This window comes from Ixodes scapularis, unplaced genomic scaffold (assembly GCF_016920785.2).
Source record: "Ixodes scapularis isolate PalLabHiFi unplaced genomic scaffold, ASM1692078v2 PGA_scaffold2__306_contigs__length_199485367, whole genome shotgun sequence".
Lineage (NCBI taxonomy): Eukaryota > Metazoa > Arthropoda > Arachnida > Ixodida > Ixodidae > Ixodes > Ixodes scapularis.
The window spans coordinates 162089193-162108087 of record NW_024609857.1 but is presented as its reverse complement, the minus strand read 5'-3'; the positions used below and the strand labels follow the sequence as shown (position 1 = coordinate 162108087).

Below are 18895 nucleotides of genomic sequence, written 5' to 3'. Positions count from 1 at the left end.
GGGACCTGTCCGGTGCTCAAAGGGGAAATCCGATGCCCGTCCCACCGCGCGGCCGACGGCTACCAGCGAGGGCGGTCGCCACGCCGGGTTCGGCCAACGCCATGCCAACAATGATGATCCCGGTATCCAGCAGCGTTTATTGAGTACCAGGGGTCCCCAACAAGACACTGCGGTTAAGCGAGCCGTGGACACAGTGTGCCCGCAGCGCCCGCCGACCTGAGAGCCAAAGGGGATAATTGCGAGCGGAGTCATCGCCGGTCGGACGAGCTCACGCCGCTACCCGTCGTCGCAGGAGTTCGGGGCCGGGGCTCTCGGCAGACGGACGTCCACAGGTTGTGGGGACGCCGACTGTCAGAGCCAGGGGAATCACTAGCGTTGAGTCATCGCCGGTCGGACGAGCTCGCGCCGCGGTTCGACCCGTTGCCCGGAGTCCAATCCAGGACTCCTCGACCACACGGCCGTCCACTCGGAGGGCAGCCCCGACTCCCCCCCGCGCTATGTCGCTGTTCCCCCGAAATCGGAGAGACGCGCGGAGGAGTGCGAGAGAGTAGGTCAGCATGGCGACGTATTCTCCCCGACACGATACGGAGCGAGCGGGCTCGAAGTCAGATGGCTTCGCCCGGAACGTCCGCGGCTCACGCCTTCTCGGGGGAGGGAAACCAGCGGCTCCCACAAAGCAAACAGCCTTGAAAAAGTTATCGGAGGTCAGTTCATCATTGTTCGGAATTGCTGCAATGCCTACAGATTCACTCTTGCCCGATTTTCTAACCGTTTTCCATAGTTCCTTTGGGTTAAGTAATTTTGGTCCCAGCGCATAGTAGTAGTGTTCCTTCGCTTGCTTAACTTTAGTCTTAAAAATATTATCCAGCCACCAAAGTTCAATTTGTGTGGCTGGGTCCCTCGTTTTCTTATATTTTAGAAAGATTCTTCGCTTTTTATTTACAAGACGTTGCAACTCCTTTGTCATCCCCGGTTTGTCATTCCTGCGCCTTCTTGATAACATCCTAGAAGGAATATATTCAGTGATAAGAGAAGAAAGTTTATTCCTAAACAGATTCCATAATTCTTCAATGTCAAGCAATGTGCACGCACATTCAAACTCAAGAAGATAAGCCAGGAGGTCAAAAAACAAGCTGTCGTAATCCCCTCGGTCAAGGAGATAAACTTTTGGGGGGCATGGCTTATCAGTCGTAGTGTGCTTACATGTAGCATTTGTAATGATAGCTTCGTGATCACTGATACCCGGAGCCGTCGTTACCGAACGGATGGCGGACGTGCGGGTGATTTGTAAAGAAAAGATCTAGTATAGATTCACTTGTTGCGGCGTACCTTGTTGGAAGCAATACAAACTGTTGCAACTGATGGGCGTCTACGAATTCCTTGAAAGTTTTATACAGTGACGAAGAATTTCGCAAAAGTGACAGATTCTCGACCCAATCAATGTCCAGAAAATTGAAGTCGCCACCAAGAATAACGTCATCAGGCGTTATTGCAGATAACACATTAGAAATACACAAAAGGGGATTCAGTGAATTGTTACTTGGGGGTCTATAAAATGCGCCTACAGTTAAAAATTTATAACCTTGAAGTCTTATCTTGCACCAAACAAATTCGCACATACAGTCTCGGAATTCAAGAGCTGTGCTTTGTAGGTTTTTCGAGACGAGTAAAAACACAAACCCTCCCCTCGAATTTCTGTCTTTGCAGTAGACTTCGTAGTTGGGTGGAAATATTTCGGAGTTGGTTATGAAAGGGTCAAGCCAAAATTCTGTACCACAAACAACATCAGCATCCGTTGTAGCAAGGAGAAAAGCAAGGTCATCCTCCTACAGTTTACTGTAACAAAAACAAGTTCCTGTACGTCTGGCCTTCTGATATCGCTTTTTTGCCGTGGCTATACAGAGGTTTCAAACACTGTGTCGGCGTAAGGATTGTACTGGTATGTTTTACCAAGAATAACTAACATATTGTATCGTAGTTTAAATTGGGCGTTTTGCTCCCTGGCGTACTCTAAAAGTTTGCGTCGTGAGAGTTGTATCGCAGGTAAGAAATCCTCACCAACGGAAAAGACACTCCCCTTTAGTTTATAGGCGACGGACAGTATTTTTTGTTTATCTTTAAATGACAGAAACTTCGAGATAAGCGGACGCCCCCCTCTTCGGAAAAAACTGCCTAGCCTGTGAGCACGTTCTATGTTAGTGGGCTCAAGCTTTACACCGAACTTATCGGAGCAAAAGCGATCACCTTGGCCTCAGATTCTTCCCAGGTTTCAATTGCTATGTCCGCCAAGCCATAAAAGATAAGGTTGTTTCTGCGCGATTGATTTTGCACTTCATCCTGTCGTGCGGTAGTTATTCTAAGTTGGGAGTCAAGTTCCAGATTCGCCGTTTTAATTTCAGCAACTTCGTCTCTCAAGGATTTAACCATAGTCATCTCGCTCACAATAGCTGTTATCCTAAATGACAAGCCCTCTGGTTTTCTTTCGAACGATGTTTTGCATATCCCTAATGGCTTTCAATTCATTCAACATTGTTTTTTGCCCCTCGTTCATGCTAGGTATTACTAGCATAGAATCGACTAGTTGTTTCTCCTGTGCAGAAGTGAGCGGGCCTGGGTTCGCTTCTATATCTCCTGCCATCAATAGTCGTTGTTTCACGACCCTAGCCACAGCTAGACTGTATTTAGTGTAGCAATCGGTTATACCAACATACACTTTACACAAAAAGTTAGGTCTCAGTGCCGACAATCCAGAATGGCAGTTGTGGCTTACATACTTATAATGGTATGAAAGACCCACCTGGGGGTAGGAGCAGGGAGAGTGAGCGTCCCGCCGACATATCGGCACCGAAACCCGAGGGTGGATGGTCGAGCAGTTTCTGATATACACTCCTATCACATGACGTGGAACAAAGTTGCCTGCTGTACTCACGGTTGAAAGTCAAGCACAGCTTCGAAAGATCCAGCGCCGAAGCGTTGCAGAGCCAGGGCAGGATGACCGGGCATGTACCGTCGCTGGGCGACGCATCATTTTTGACAGCTGACGTGTAAACGGTGCCGTACTGGACGAGGATCAGCCACAGTACCTGTAGGAACAGGGAGAGTGAGCGTCCCGCCAACATGTTGGCACCGAAACCGAAATTAAAGTACTCACAATGCCGCTGGTTAATTTCCTTATATAGGGTAGTTCAGCTAATAAAATCGAGCAGGTGCACCTCACGGACACATACACACACTAAGGAATCACGTTTGGCGTAAATTACGAGCTCGCAAGCAGCACCCACCACCGTTGAGAAATCCTGAGCACAGTCATGGTGTCGTCCCTGACGCCGTCACGGCGGCGTCTTCGGCGTCTTTTTCGCTAGCTGGATGCTTCCGAAGCCGGACGGACGAGAAGGCGCACGGAACAGGGCCGGACAGCGCATTTCAAGTGAAGCCTAACGTTCCCACTGTCCTGGAAAACTCTGACCTCGTGTCTTCGGGCCTGCGGGGACACATCATTAATGCAGCTCGTTAGCTGTGAATCTTCTGCGGGCGCCAAACGGGTCCCAGTCGTTTGGGGATCACTTGAACTCAGCGCGGTCCTGGATTCTGGTTCCACCAGAAGTTTTATGGACGAAGTTGTCTGCAGGAGACTTCAGATTACACCTTCAGATCTTCCCTGAAACTTGTGGGAGCAAATGGGCTGCCACTTGAAAATAATGGCGAAGTGAGTGTCGAAATTACGGTGGACGGAAGATCAATCTGACAGACTTTTGTGGTTATCAACATTTAAAGGAACGCCTAGTCTTGCTGGGAGATTACTTTTTACGCTAATCAAAACCGTTTATCGACTGTGGTACAAACACGTTTCCATCCAAGCCGAAAAACCACTCAACGTTTATGCGACGACTACCCAAGTAATACCACCTCTTTCCCGGAAGGTAATCGAAGTCATGTTGGAAGCCCCAGCCAGCGAGACGAGTCGTGATATCTTCTTCGTTACAGGTTCTCAGTCAGCTACTGAGCGGCACCTGTTGGTACTGCAACAGAAAGATATCGATGCAGGAACATAGACTTTAAAACTTTTGGCTACACACTTTTCCTTGAGGCCATCCAAAATACCTGCGAGGACATCTTTATGATCTGCAGTGAAAGTAGGAGCTTTTGAAGCGATTGACTGGTCTCCTGTCGAATAGGAGTCAGTTCTGCAGTGTCCGAATTTTTCATATCTTGAGAACCAGGAAGATGTGCCAATAGTTCGCAACGAAGCGCAACAGATAATAATTGTTGAGTTGAGCTTTAACGTGGGAGCTTTATTGAACCCCGAAGAGCTGGAGGAAGTAACACAACTGTTGATGAAATATCGTTCTGGTTTTGCAACCGACACTGCACACCTGTGGTCTTGTAGGATGGAGAAGCATTTCATTTTTACTGGTGCTGGAGTTGAATTTCACCTGCTCAAAGAGGTTCGGTCAAGGCAATGATAAAAGACCTTATGGCCGCTAAAATTATCCAGCCATCCAAAAGCTGGGCATCACCACTTATTCTAGTTTAAAAAAAAAAGGACAAGTCGACAAGAATTTGTATGGACTAAAGGAAACTAAATGCTGGAACCGGAAACGTCATCTACCCACTACCAGGAATCGATGATGTTCTGGCGGCATTCAAGTATTCGTCAACGTTGGACCTATTATCAGGATTCAACCAACCAGAGATGGAACCTGGTGACACGGGTTAAAGGGATTTTGTTACGCAGTCTGGGCTATGTTAATTCCTGATAATGCCGTTCGGGTTGAAATGTTAACACGCGGTCTATTGGGAGTAGGGGATTACTTTTTCTAAACAGCGTACCCTTTTCGTTAAACAGATTTTCACTAAACTTAGTCTCTGCTTTTTCTACACTGAGCTTCGATAAAAGGAGCCCGTTCTCTAAAACTTATTTCGATGAAATGGCGTTCGATCAACCGTAGTAAGTCTGAATTTGATGCTGCGCTGTTGTTTCCGCGGCGGCTTGATGCGTCATCCCGTTGGCACGTGGCGCGGCGTTTTGCCGGGAGCGTGGGGGCAATGATTTCCAGCGGCTCGGGAGGATTTTGTGACAGTCAGTAACAGCGGTTATTCACCTTCGTCTTTGTAAAATATGCTTACCAAATTATTTGCATAAGTGGAAACACCTTGCCCCGCAGTGCTAACTAAGCCTCTCAAACTTTCTGGCGCACAGCGAAACCGTTCAGAACGGTGCTTTTGTTTCGCTCCGGTTCAGATTCAGCTCCAAAATGGCGCCGAACATTTCAGTTCGGGTTCTGTTTTGGTTCGGGCAAAATAAGCGGTTCAGTTCCGGTTTCGGTTCGACATCCTGGTCAGGAAGCCTGAGGTTATCAGAAGGAGAGTATTAATTGTTTTTAGTGGCGAAGCTCCTTAGGGTCTAGCCTTGTCCGTCCGGCGTCCGTGCTCACATCGATTGCCTTCCCATATGTCTTCCTTAAAAAAATAAGAAATGTTTGGGCAGTCGACAGGATTCGAACCTGTGCGGGGAGACCCCAATGGAGTTCTAGTCCATCGCCTTAACCACTCGGCGGGGGCTCTGAGATGTGGTAGTAACTCAAGAGCTGGGGATGTCATGCATGAAATGTTGCATGTAGCCGCTTAACGTCTATACAGGAGAGGGCGCTGCGGTCAAATGTTTATACATTCGCGTTAAACTTTGCATGCATTGTCTCAACGTTTATAAACGAGAGGGCGCTGCGGTCAAATGCGTATATAACCCCGTTCCATACCACATATTCTCATTCTGACATGAATCAGGTAGTGTCACTTTATCGCGGAACTAAAGAGACCTCCACTTTCTCGTATCATCAGCACCACCAGAGCTTCGCCCCAATCAACATCCTTCACCACGTGGAGATGCGGTCATTTTTTTTTTCAACTTATTACTGGGATCAATGAACGGCCCCTATCTCAGGCGATAGCCTTTGTTCGCCAGGTCTGAGCAACCTCAGCTAAGTCGGGTGATTAGATATTCCATCTTTATCGCTCGTTGCTTGAATACGCGTGCGGAGCTCGAGGTTCGGGCACAATACCCTTTGGCTAGAGCTTAGCCCAAGGTTCCGTATAATTCCCTGCACGGACTATGGTTTTCCAGGTGTTTGTGTTTCTCGCTGCTTTATTGGGCCTTCTACTGTTATATCTACTCAGGTAAGACAGTTAATTTCCACCAGTTCTATCTGGGAAGGGCTCGGAGATCTTAAAATTGCTTATCTATTGTCCTCGACAGCCTTAGAATCGTAGGCCGTGGGGCCATTAGCCAGACGATAAGAATTCCAAAGACATATCACGAAGCTAGAAGCATCATTTCTCGTTTCGGTCATTGCTTCCGGTAGGGTCGCTTCGAATATGGTCGAGTTTTCTACGATATCCGCACCAAGGCGTAGAAGTAGACAAGCAGCGGTCTGACCTGAGAGAGCTAACATTAGGCATGCCACATGAAAGCATCCTAGGACCCCTCTTTTTTAACTTTTACACATCGCGACACTGTTAGTGCGAACACGATATCGGCGCACTTTCGCATTTTTACTACGCAAGAGTATTAGCGTGCCCTAAATTTTCTTGCCTACACTGGAGCCCCAAATGAGCACTTTCCGTGCCAATAAAATCTTTAATGAAATCCGTTTATTTTTAAGAGAAAAATAAAAAAAAAAAACGGCGATCTCTTGTTCGTGCTAACAGTGTCGCGCTTTGTGAATTAAGGATCTAGTGAATGTAGACGACAATGCAAAGTTTATAATATACGCTGTGTTAATGCCTGGGGTACGGACAGGCTGGAGACCGGGTCCGTGCTATACGGATGACGATGTTTTAATGGGACATGATGAGATGATGGTGGGTTCCATGGTAAGTCACGTTCTGTCTTCACCGTGCGTGCCCGCGGGTCCAACTTTTTTATCCGCGGTGAAGTGGCGATGCTGCGTCACCGACGGGATCCTGCTGTGATTGGTGACGGCTGTTGGCTTCGATGAAGATGAAGTCCAACAGCCATTCTTATTGGCCGGAGGTTTATGTCGCCGTAGCCACAGCTTGTCTTGATGTTGGAGAAAGAGGAAGACGAAGACAGATTGACGTTCGTTACTTCGACTGATGTTCCAAAGCCTTGATCCCGGGTCTTCAAGAGGGTTTCTGTCCAGCGATGGTGTTGCGGACCGTCCCTGTAAGTGAGCCTTACATAAAGCACGGCCTCGCCGGGGTTGGGAACGTAGCAACCGACGACACCACTTTGTTCTTTTCAGGTAAAGTTGGGGATCAGGTTCTCCAGTCGGCGAATAGCAGCTTAACAAAAATAAATGCCTGGACACTTTCCAACTCTTTAGTAACTAATATGGTTAAAATAAAGGCAGTAATATTTTTATCCAAGAATTCAATATGTTCGAATATTCCTGTGCTCTCCTCGGAGGATGCAGAACTGATATTGTCCAGAGTGTAAAGTTCAGAGTGTAAAGGTTCGGAGTGTAAAGGACCCATGCACTTATATTCAATGAATATATGGGCTGGGACGCGGCAGTGCAATGTGTGTAGCTGGAAATATTTCGCAGATTGTAGGAATCATTTATAAATGTCATGTATTACCCCGTTCAGTGATAACTAGAGGTGCCGCCAACTTTTTTTGAAACTAACGTTCGAAGGTCGAACCAGGGGGTTCAGATGGTTCGAGACGTTTCGCTTTATCAAACTTTTGCGTTTATAAATTGTATCGTTTTGAGCTTACGACCTGATTATACTCAAAAATTCGATTATTTCGAGCGTATTGCATTAAGAAATTAGCAACTTACGAACTTTCGACCTGACTAAACAAAAAATTCGACAATTTTCGAACTCACGAATTTGTTTCTTGAAAAGTTAAAAAAGTATCATAATTTCACACCAGCCATCTTGAAGAGTGCAACAAATTGCGAATCTCATCAGGATTCAAAATATTGCGCCGAAGCTTTTCTTCGTTGTGTTGTAGATCAGTCGGACGCCAGGATGAAAATAAACATATGTTTATTAACGCATGGTTCTTTCATCATATGACGAACACGTGATACGCACCACTACAGCTTGCGTGGTTGATAAGCGATAGGAATGAAAAATGCAGCGTCATTATACAGCACCCCTTTCTCCTAAGATTACTTAGACAAACAAAAATGATGCTTGGCTAGTCACTAACGCCATTACGTATAACTGGTCGTCAATCGCGTGTTGATCTTCGCGGTTTGACTTAATCTCGGTCGGCTTGGTCCGAACTTGGTTTTGGAGTTGCTTGTGGGCTTGTCTGCAGCTGCTTTGGCCGTCTTGACGTAGGAGGAAGCCTGACGTAGTAGACTACACTTGTGACTCTCTGATTCGGACCTGGTCCATGCGCTCCTCAGCTGGTTCCGGTGTATGTGATGACGCTCGCCATTGTCCAGCTAGATAGTGTACAACACCGGGTCTCTGACTGCCACCATTCTGGCCGCCTTCCACCTTCGGCCTGGAGAGAAGCTTTTAGCGTTGACAACGAAGCCGACACGGTACTTTGTTCCTTTTCGGTCGGTGCAGCTCAGGCTCATGTTGACGGTCCGCATTAAGTCTGTCCTCAGCTTTAGCTCCATCATCAATTCTTCTGGGGATTTTCCTGTTACAGAATGTGGCGTCGTGTGCTGCTTAAACAGGAACCGATAAATCTTGCACTCCGTTGAGCCTTCCTGTTGCTCCTTCGATGTCTCTTGAACCTCTCTTATTATCCGCTCCGCCCTACCATTCCTGGCAGGATGGTAAGCTGCACTGAAAACAGCACGCACACCATTACACCTCAAAAACGTATATGACTCTGTGCTTGTGAAGGCTGTGCCGTTATCCGAAACGACGACATCTGGTACGCCATGTGTTAAAAACATATTTCTTTAGCTTGTGACTTCAGCGGTAGTCTTTATGGATGACACGACTTCCAGCTGTACACAGTTACTGTACGTGTCTACAACGATTAGAATACTTCTCCCTTGACTGCACCAGCGAAATCAATGTGTATTCTGCTCCACGGCTGAAGAGGCTTGATTCCAAAATAGACTGAAGCCCTGGGGTCGCTTTGCCGGTTACTTTGACATCACTGACAGTACCGCACAAACTCTCCAATATTGTGGTCCATCTTTGGTCATTACATGAGCCCTCAGGCTGAGGTTTTCATGGCACTCATCCCCGGATGATTTGCATGCAGAAGTTGCAGTATTCTTTCTCATGCGGCTTTAGGAATGACAACGCGATTCCCCCACAGTATGCAGTCTCGATGCAACCCCAACTCGAACGTCCGCACCTCTTAAGGCGCAAACGTGATGTCCAGTTACGTCAACGGCCAGCCACTAAAAATTCGGTCCTTCTTGGTCACCGCAGCGATGTGCGTCGCTTGCAGCGGTGCGCACTCAATCGCTTCCAACAGGAGCACGTACCCAGGTGGCTGTGGCTCGTCCTCGTCTCCTGGAGCTGGCAGACGACCGAGTGCATCGGGTTTGGCGTTGTCTTGGCCTCGCTTCTACTAGATGCGGTAGTCATAAGCAACAAAATCCAACGAAGCAATCTGGGCGACACAACTTCAGGCACTCGCTTGTTAGTGTTAAACAGACCCAGTAGCGACTTTTGGTCAGTTATCTCCGTGAACTCCCACCCAGCGAGGTACTGGTGGAACCTTTTTACCCCAAAGACCACCACAAAACCCTCTTTGTCAATCTGGGCATAGTTACGCTCACTTGCGCCGAGAGTACGTGAAGCATACGCTATGGGTTGCTCCTTTTCGTCAACTGTACTATGGGCCAGGACTGCCCCCCCGCCCCCTACAGGAGATCCGTCGCTCGCAGTACAGAATCAAAAGACGCTTCGGGTACACTGTCGGAGCTACGTAGGGTCTTCAGCCCCTCAAACGCACGCTGATACTCACCTGTCCACTTCCATTCCTGGTCGTGGTCCAGCAGTGGATACATTAGTTCCGCCGCTTCAGGCTTGCCCTTCAGGAAACTGCTGTAGAAATTCAATAACCGCAAAGAAGGCTTGCAGCTCTTTCTTGTTTGTGGGTGCCTGCGCTTGCTGGATGGCGCCCGTCTTGCTCCAGCTCGGATGTATTCCTGCGGAATCAATTTTCTGACCCAAGAATTCAATTGTCGTCTGATTGAATTCGCACTTGTCCTTCTGTAATCCTAACTGTGCGTTTTGCAGACGCGACAGCACGGTCTGTAATCTTTCCGCGTGCTTTTCCGCATTGAATCCGGAAGTCAAGATATTATTACGAAGATGTGCGGCCGGCAGAAAATGACAATGACGCGTCCACTCAAGGAGATAGGAAGTATTTTATGGAAGCCGGGCCGTGCGCGCGGAGCTGGGTGTGTGATGGTCAGACACGCCACTGCCCCAGCGTCGTCACATCCTTCGACCCATTTCCCCCGCTTTTAAAGAGGACGACCCGGCCCATGATTGAAGTATCCACAAGAGTAAACTGAAAACCCACAAGCACATAGACATAGAAGACAAGGCAGAAGACATGAATAGACGAATGACTGCTACCGGCCGCGTATAATGAAAATGTTCTTGAACCTTCAGCCTCACTCCACATCATTGCCGATCTCTGTGCCAGACACAGTCCCACGACCTCACGATCCGGGCTGGGGAGTTTATTGGACCGCTATCAACATAGACGGGGCTTGAGAAAGGGCAGGGGACCATAAACTCGCGTTTGTGTCTCGATTTCGTGCCACTACTTTATCTTGTTCACGGCACTCTTTATAGAAATTCTCGTAACTCATATTCGTTGAACATCTCTCTCTCACAGGCAATTTGGCATTTCAGGTAGTTTGCGGGGCGGGGGCTGCGCGGCTGGGCTATGGTATGGAGCTCAATCGGCTGCGGCGGAGGTCTGCTGCAACCAAGGTCCGGAGCGATGATGACGAAGAACGAAAGATGATGTACCCCGCACCTGTTACAAGAATGTGCGGCCGGCAGCAAATGACAATTACGCGTCCACTCAATGAGATAGAAAGGATTTTATGGAAGCCGGGCCGTGCGCGCGGAGTTTGGCGTGTGATGGTCAGGCACGCCACTGCCCCAGCGTCGTCGCCTTCTTCGTCACAATATCATCAAGATAAGCTTTCACGCCAGGAATACCTGCCAACAACGTGTCGATGACTCGTCGGAACATTCAGGGCGCCACCAAAATTCCAAACGGCAGCCGTCCGACCTTAAACAGCCCCTTTGTCGTGTTGACTGTAAGCACCTCGTCCGATTCGTCGTCTAGCTGTTGATAAGCTTGAGCGAGGTCAAGCTTGGAAAAAAACATTGCTTGAACCCATAGTTCCGAACGTTTCTGAGGTAATGGGCAAAGGATGCCCGCGGGTTTTAACAGCTTTGTTTACCGTGCTACGCTAGTCGCCGCACATGCGTAATGTCCCGACTTTTTTTCTTACCACAACCCGCGGTGTTACCCAGTTGGAGCACTCTACAGGCTCACATACTCCTTGTTGCACCAAGCGATCCACTTCCTTGGCCACGTCATCCTTGAGGGCTAGTGGAACTGGGAGATCCTTGAGAAACACCGGTTGGGCGTCGTTTTTAAGCTCGATGTAAACTGGTGGGCCTTTGAAGCAAGGATGGTCACTGCGGAACACTGCAGTGGCCATCCTGCGGTGTTCCGCAATATAAGCGTACTAGTAAGGCGGTATAAGCGATTACAAACCCTACACAAATATTTTAATCCGGCTATTTTTCTACGGTTCGAGAGTAGTGGAAGACCTAGTGTTTTCAACAAATCTTGAAATGAGTCAAATCGCTAATATTTGCGCCGCCTTCCTTTGATTTTTTTTTTTTCCAGTAAATCAATATTTTTATATGGGTCCCAGATTATTGCGGCATACTCCAATGTTGGCCTAATATAGGTTTCGTAAGCCACTAACTTTGCCTGAATGTGGAGCACTGTTAATATTTCGTCTTAAAAACCAAGTTTTTTCATAGCTGTACAACATACTTCATTGATATGCTTAATTTAACTCAAGTCATTCGAGATTGTTAACCCCAATTATTTAAAACTGTCTACCCAAACTAATGGACAACCACCAAAATCATAAGGAAAAGAAATAACATTTTTAGTTTTCTTAGTCGTTCTAGCAAAAAGAGTTCGTATAGTTAGTACACAAATTGCTGTGTTAAGTTTCTTTTAAAAAAATTTAAAAAAAAACACGATGGTGCAGGAGGAAGACATTTTCCTACTTCAGGAGCATAGGCATACCCGGACCTCCGCCAAATTTAATATGGGGTAACATACGAGAATACCACAAAAACGTAAGTAGAGTTTTGAAAACGTATCCCTTGTTTATTAAGACATAATTGTCACTATAGCTACCTACAGCTCAAGAAACACATGGAATGACTTATATTCGCACTTCTAGCCTCGTGATTCCTTCTTCGGTGGTATTATTGGCTAGGGCCGCAATCTGATTGACTGCGCAGTGACAATAAGCTAGACTCGCCACACTCTGCATTTCTTAAGATGCTAGTGAACTTAATTGTATTAAAGAGAAGTAAGCAAAGTTAAACGTTTTTAAATGCAAATTGCAGGGAGTTAGCACACTGACGCTGACATATTCTGAAGCGCAAACATTTCCAAAGTATTATTCTACTGCCTACCAATTAAATATTTTATTTTGTTCTGGTAATACAAATGATGCACACTAAGCTATATTTGGGTGCTATACCGCATTCAATCTTGACTCTAAATTATTAAGCTGCGTTTTTGTTTTTTTGTATTTTGTTTTTTGCATGGTTTACAATGCTAAGAGCTTAAGGCTCCTGCCACAATATATTTGTAGACACATCAATAGTTTAGCTTGCAGTAAACGTGAACGTTACGAGGGAGGTTCGCCGAGGAGACGTCCAAAAAGCGCATTTATATGAACAGAAATATTTTAACTTTGAAACGCATTTTAAGACAAAACTCTGAGTTATATGACAAATCTCGTGATGCGATATAATTATTTTATAGGGATTTTACAAGGCGTTGAACGAATGGTGCCATACTTATGGTGACATTTTTGGGTAAGTTCGTTTGGTCCACTTGTACATATGCAATTCGCATCTGCAAAAAAGAAACGCAAAGAAGGATATTTAAATATATTTTCAATTTATCACAAATACAAATTAGTCTTGAAACTGGTGCTTGCATGTTGGTCTTCGTGAAGTGGTTCAAATTTTTTATCCACTTCAAGTGAACTTTACTTTGTTGAACCTAAGCAGTACCGATTTTGCAATTTTTATTGCTCAAACATTATATAATTTCAATAGGCTTCCTTCCTTTTAAGGCAAAGCTTTACATCAAGTTTTCCACCTGCAGCTGTCAATAGCAGTAAGAATAAATAGTTTCCGTGTGGTTAAAGGGGCCCTGAGGAGGTGTCCGAGATCGCCTAAATATGGCGATAACTCACTCTGCGGGCTCTGAACATCCTAAAAGTTCCAAAATCACGATCATGCACGGCCGATATCCCTATTCAAAAATCAATCAAAGATCGCAACAATCGCATCATCTCAGGTGATGGGAGGAGCATGTTCTGGGCAGCAGGGCTGACATGTGACCAATAACAACGCGACATTTCGCGGAGATTGCAAACGTTATTACAAAATCTGTATGTTTCTATAGATAATAAGAACAAATAACAGTATGAGACAGATGTTCCTGTTTCGCGGAGGGGAACATAATACTTCTATAATCCTTTCATGAACAGCGCACGGGTCCACCGGTCGGAGACGCGCGAATTCTTCCCTTGCTATTCGCTGACAGTAGCTCCGGTTTCGGAACATGCTCCTCGCCTGAGATGACCTCTGTGTGTTGAGATCTTTAATTGTTGTTGTTGTTTTTTTTTTTTTTAACAAGGGAGTCGGCCGCTACCATAATGATATAGAGATTTCTAGGATTTTCGTAGCCAGCAGGTTGAGTTATCGCCATATTTATATTATTTGCAAAACTTCTGTAGGGTTCCTTTAAAGGGATACTGAACCGAGATTTAGATTTCGCAAAATTAGGCCACAGAAGCGTTGGACGGGACGCTACGAACTCCAAAACATCGCTCATACATCGATATCTCAAACAGATGGCCGAACTTTTGGAAAAGAAGGGCGCGATCAAGCGAGGTCTTTGACGTCATTGTCCTCCAGGAGAATTAGAGAATGAGGAGAAGCGGCCTCACTTCTCTCCTCCTCGCTCCGGTTCACCAGCTCGACGGGACGTAGCGAGGAGTAGAGGGACTGGGAGTCGGGACGTGCCTTGTCTCGTCGGCCTCGTTGGCCGTATTCAATCGCGCACGTCTTTTCCAAAAATACGGCGATCCGTTAGAGATATCGCTGTATGAGTGAGGTTTTGGGGTTTGGGGTCCAGCTTTCTTTCGTGAGCTCGAAATTTCGGTTCAGTATTCCTTCAAGGGAGTTGTAGTTGTACTTTTGCAGAGTATAATCAAATTTCGAAGTGTTCTGCCTTTATTTTATAGTCGGGTATTATAGCGAGATTTAACTACGCAGCTGACGCGCTGGGTGGTAACTATAGCACATACTATAGTATGTTTATAATAACTAAAAGTTTAACAAACGCGCTGGGTGGCTAATAATCTCCCCACTGCTTTCTTCGCGATTCATCCTTCGGTGTGTTATTGGCAAATGCCGTCATCTTATTGGCTAAAAGGCGATAATAGGATTCCTTAGTGCGTCATAGGCTCACCAAGCGCAGCGTCTCTAATGCTGTTAGTTTTCATAGCTTTCACATCGAATGCGAGTGCTAAATGTTGATTCAATAAATTAACAATTGTGGCACCAGTTAGACTCGAAACTTTTTTTAAGATACCTCGAGCTTCGCTTAGGTTCAGGATATTTGTGGCACTTTCTGTTTCATTTCTAGCCTCCTAAAAGTCTAAAGAAGCAAAAGTTTCTGATTATTTCCCCGCCTAATTCTTACACATTACAGTTTTTCTCTCTTTCCCTAGATTCTACAACGGTGACGTCCCAACGCTAGTTGTGAAGGACCTGGACATGCTAGAGTACATCTTCGTCACAAACTTCCAAAACTTTACTGACCGCGGCGTGAGTTCACAGCGACTCTATACTTCGTTTTTCTCTAAGTTCGAGCGCAGACGATGCGAAGATCCGTCAGAGCCAATCGAGCAGCGACAAAAAAGCATCGTCATGCCGCTCGTCGTCATTTGGCCCTTTGCTATCACCAAATAACTCCAATCTAACAGACAAAGAAGAACAGCATCATGGTGCGTTTGCTGTGTGTGATTGGTTGAGCCGTTAATATGAAACGCTCAAAGTCGAAAGACGCCATGACAAGGAACTTTGTGGGGCTGCTCGAATGGCTCAAGTCCAGGGTCTTTAAAGTTACTTCAAAAATGTACCTAAGATACAGTAAGTTACTCATACAAAAAGGTACCTGGCTACTCGCTTAAAAATGTACTATAGGTACAGCTACTTCAAATATACTTTATTTATTTATTTTCCCGAAATTTGTCAGAATATATTGGAAGTAAAGATCTTTATGCTGATGATGGCACAACAAAAACGAGCTCGGTAAATCTGCTTTATTGGTGTCAGTGCGATGTCTACATTGGAGTTGAGTCTTCACGCGCCTCATCTCCACGCTCTAATTGGTTCACCGAGGCCACAGCTTCAACTGTTTACCATGTCACGCCAAAACCGCCGAAACTCGCTTGTTGACGCTCTTGCCCTCAGATCCGGTGCTGACTTCCACGGGCCCAGAAGACGTCGGCCGCATGAAGGAACACATGAGTCGAGTGCATATGCACCTAACGTTCATGACGACGATCGAAAGGCTTCAAGCTTCCTCGTATTATTTTTTTTTTTATTTTTCTTTCGTTAGTCGGAAGAAAAATACGCGCTTTTTTTTCTTTTGTATTTTTTTTTAGTTTTGAGAACTGCAAAATATGAGTCTGATTTATGTATTATATAAGCAAAGTTACATTGCTTTACGATTTTAATTATCATTTATTTTGAATTATATTGTATATTGTATTTATGGCAGAAGAGAGCAACCACAAGGACAAGATACAGGCAACAGAAGCTGCGCACATCTTTCAAGTTAACTCCTCTCTTTCACAGCTGCCAGAGGAGCTTCAAACACACAATGAAGTAGATTTTGGTTCGAGGTGAAGGAAGCAGGTCGCTATTTTCTCTAAACGGAGTTCCGAAGTGATCAGATAAATTGGTGTCGGTAGAACGACATCACTAATCCACCGTTCTTTCAAATGAACACCGCCATTCGCTAAAGTGTCGTTCGATGAAACATCATGAGCTGGACGTCGTTCGCTAAAACGTCGTCCGATCAGGTCAGTGCCTCCCACGTCGTACCCAACTCAACGTTAATCACGGTACATGGTAGTGTGTTTATACTTCAAGATGTGCAGTTCCTACCATTTTGAAGAAGTGAATAGAAAAGTAGCTGTAAAAATTAACTTCACTTAGTTACAAGTAGGGCTCCGTGTTTTCGAAGTTTATTTTTCGTGAAATTCGGAGGGTGTTTATCGGAGTTCATTTTTTAGCGAAAATTTGGTGTTTATCGGAGTTTATTTTTCGTAAATTCCCAATTCTCCGAAATTCGAAGATTAATGTCGCAGTGTTTCCTATTCAAAAATAATAAAGAATAGCCAGATGCAAACGTATGCTAGATAAAAAATAAAACGCGCTTGTATCAATTAAGATTTCTTCAGTTGAATTTGCCGTTGGTGTCATTGGCAATACTAATTTGTCCCACGACAAAAGTCGCACACATGCGTGGCTTCAATCAACGTCGATGCCTTAAAATCAATAAACTGCCCGAGGTAGTCACAAGGGAGCTCGTAGTCATTCCATCAATCTCTCCCGCGGCCACGCGAGGTGGAGTGGCTAAGGATGTAATAGAGAGGTTTCAACTGCCCGTCTTCCCTATTTTATACAATCTCTATGGTCCATAGGTTTCACTGTTACCCCCAGAAACGTTCCCTCACCTTTCTCTAAATCCCAAATCCCGTGGCCCAAACTGGAAACCAAAAGAGTGGCTTTTGTCGTGACACGAATGGTACGATGACTTGTTTCCGTGAACCAACCTTGACGAGACAAGCCGTAAGACCCTTTTTTGACAACGGTCCTAGGCTTGAAAGATAATTATGGTGTCATTTTCCCAGGACCATTATTACCGCGCTGCACAAATTAAAAAAAAAATGTACTTTTTTTTTTGCTGTTTGGGGGGGGGGGGGGGGGGGGGGATGGCAAGGGCACATAACGATTCGGAGTTTATCGGATAAATCCGAATCGACAAAAATTTTACCGGCGGGTGTTTTTCGGAGTTTTTCGCATTTATCCGAAAACACGGAGCCCTAGTTACAAGTTACTTGAAAATGTACCTAAGATGCAGATAAAGATACCAAGAAAGAAGTACCCAGGTTTGTACCTCACGTACAACAAAAGTACCCAGATACCGGTTTCCAGTTACATACACCTGGGTACTTTACAACCCTGCTCAAATCCTAGCCTCGGCTGCGGTCGACCTTGGAGTGAAGCGGAGCGTAGTCCCCGTTACGCTACATCCAATTAACATGCATTACGGTTTCTGCTGTAACTCAGATATCGTCTAATGATATTCCAGGTAACCATGAGAACCGACGAAATGCACTCTTCTCTCGGGAAGTGCATTTTGAATGCAAAGGGAGCCCAGTGGAGAAAGCTGCGCGGCTACGCTTCCCTTGGATTTTCTATAACGAAGCTAAAACAGGTACGTTTGGATGCGTTACTTACACTTACGCTGATGTAAGCCCCGCAATAATCGGCGGTCAATCTACAACAGCCGCACTTGCCCTGGCAAACAGTGAACGCTTAGCGCGCCCTCGTCGATTGCATCCTTGTGCCCCTCGCGAAACTCGAACGGTCTCTCCTTGTGCCGGTGGAGAGCTTGCCGAGCGGCTCAAACCGATCCGTGGGAAAGTGGCGGAGCGCATCGAGCGACCGGGAGACGTTTTCTGCACTGCTTGCTTCGTAGAAGTTTGGTCAATAGTTACTCGCAACGTTTTAGTTTCGATATCTGCGTTAGCGTGGTTGTCGCAGCCCCGAAAGCGATAGCGAAAGCAGTATTTAACGATAGAAAGTTTTGCGAATATCAAAGGGATGGCGGTGCTGTTTCAAACCTAGTTACCACCTGTTAGAAATTCGGCGAGGAGGCACGGCGCGGTGCCAAGGTGTCGACGATCCTGCCAAACAGCCGGAGTTCTCAACACCGATTCAATTCCCCGCTAAATTTAGCGGGGAATTTACTTGCTGTTGAGGTCACGTGACGTCAATGTTCTCGCTAAATCTAGCGGAGAAACTTGATTTGTTATGATTAAAAAGCTGAACAAGACGACGGACACAGAAGGAGACACAGGCACAGCGCTTTTTAATTATTATGAATCACCAACTTGCCCAACTTTCTACCATAGAGTTATTATAATGTACGCTAGAGGTTCAAGTGGCGCTAGTGTGCTGACGCAAATTGAAGCAGACAGCAACCAGCCTAAAATTGACTTCCGGTAATGCATTTCTATGGGAAAAAGTGAGTGCATTTTCCCTCTGCGCTCGATCATAAGAGCAAATATCCCGAATAATTCGTACGTTCTAGGTAGCTTGGAACATTTCTCAGTCAGGCCGACGAAATAATTGGTCAGTTACGGTGTTTTTCTTTCAAAGTCATCGCATTAAAAACGGTTCTAAAACAGCTTCGTACGTGTATTTATGTGCACTGTCGGACACTGTTAGCGCGAACACGACGTCGGCGCTTTTCAGCGTGGGGGATATACGTGCCAAACGAACGAAGAACATCTGGAAATTAAGAAAGATGGCAAGAACTACGCAGTAACACCGGATC

At 45.9% G+C, this 18895-nt stretch overlaps 1 protein-coding gene and 1 pseudogene across 4 annotated transcripts in view; one reads left to right on the top strand and one right to left on the bottom strand.

Annotated features, from left to right (window-relative positions):
- Nucleotides 1–1894: 1894 nt before the first annotated feature.
- LOC115309767 lies at nt 1895–3119 on the bottom strand (annotated as a pseudogene).
- A 2923-nt stretch (nt 3120–6042) lies between these two features.
- Nucleotides 6043–18895, top strand: part of LOC115309766 (cytochrome P450 3A14) — a 38503-nt gene continuing 25650 nt past the window's right edge. Inside the window, exons 1-5 of one of the 4 annotated variants that reach the window (XM_029967972.4) lie at nt 6043–6174; nt 12216–12306; nt 13007–13059; nt 14991–15087; nt 17645–17770. In XM_029967972.4, the coding sequence (XP_029823832.2) occupies nt 6110–6174; nt 12216–12306; nt 13007–13059; nt 14991–15087; nt 17645–17770 (432 nt within the window). In that variant the 5' untranslated portion in view covers nt 6043–6109. Of the gene's footprint in view, nt 6175–6796; nt 6871–11090; nt 11238–12215; nt 12307–13006; nt 13060–14990; nt 15088–16020; nt 16350–17644; nt 17771–18895 lie in introns of those variants that run through there. The other 3 variants (XM_040219964.2, XM_040219965.3, XM_040219966.2) reach the window with 3 other exon arrangements.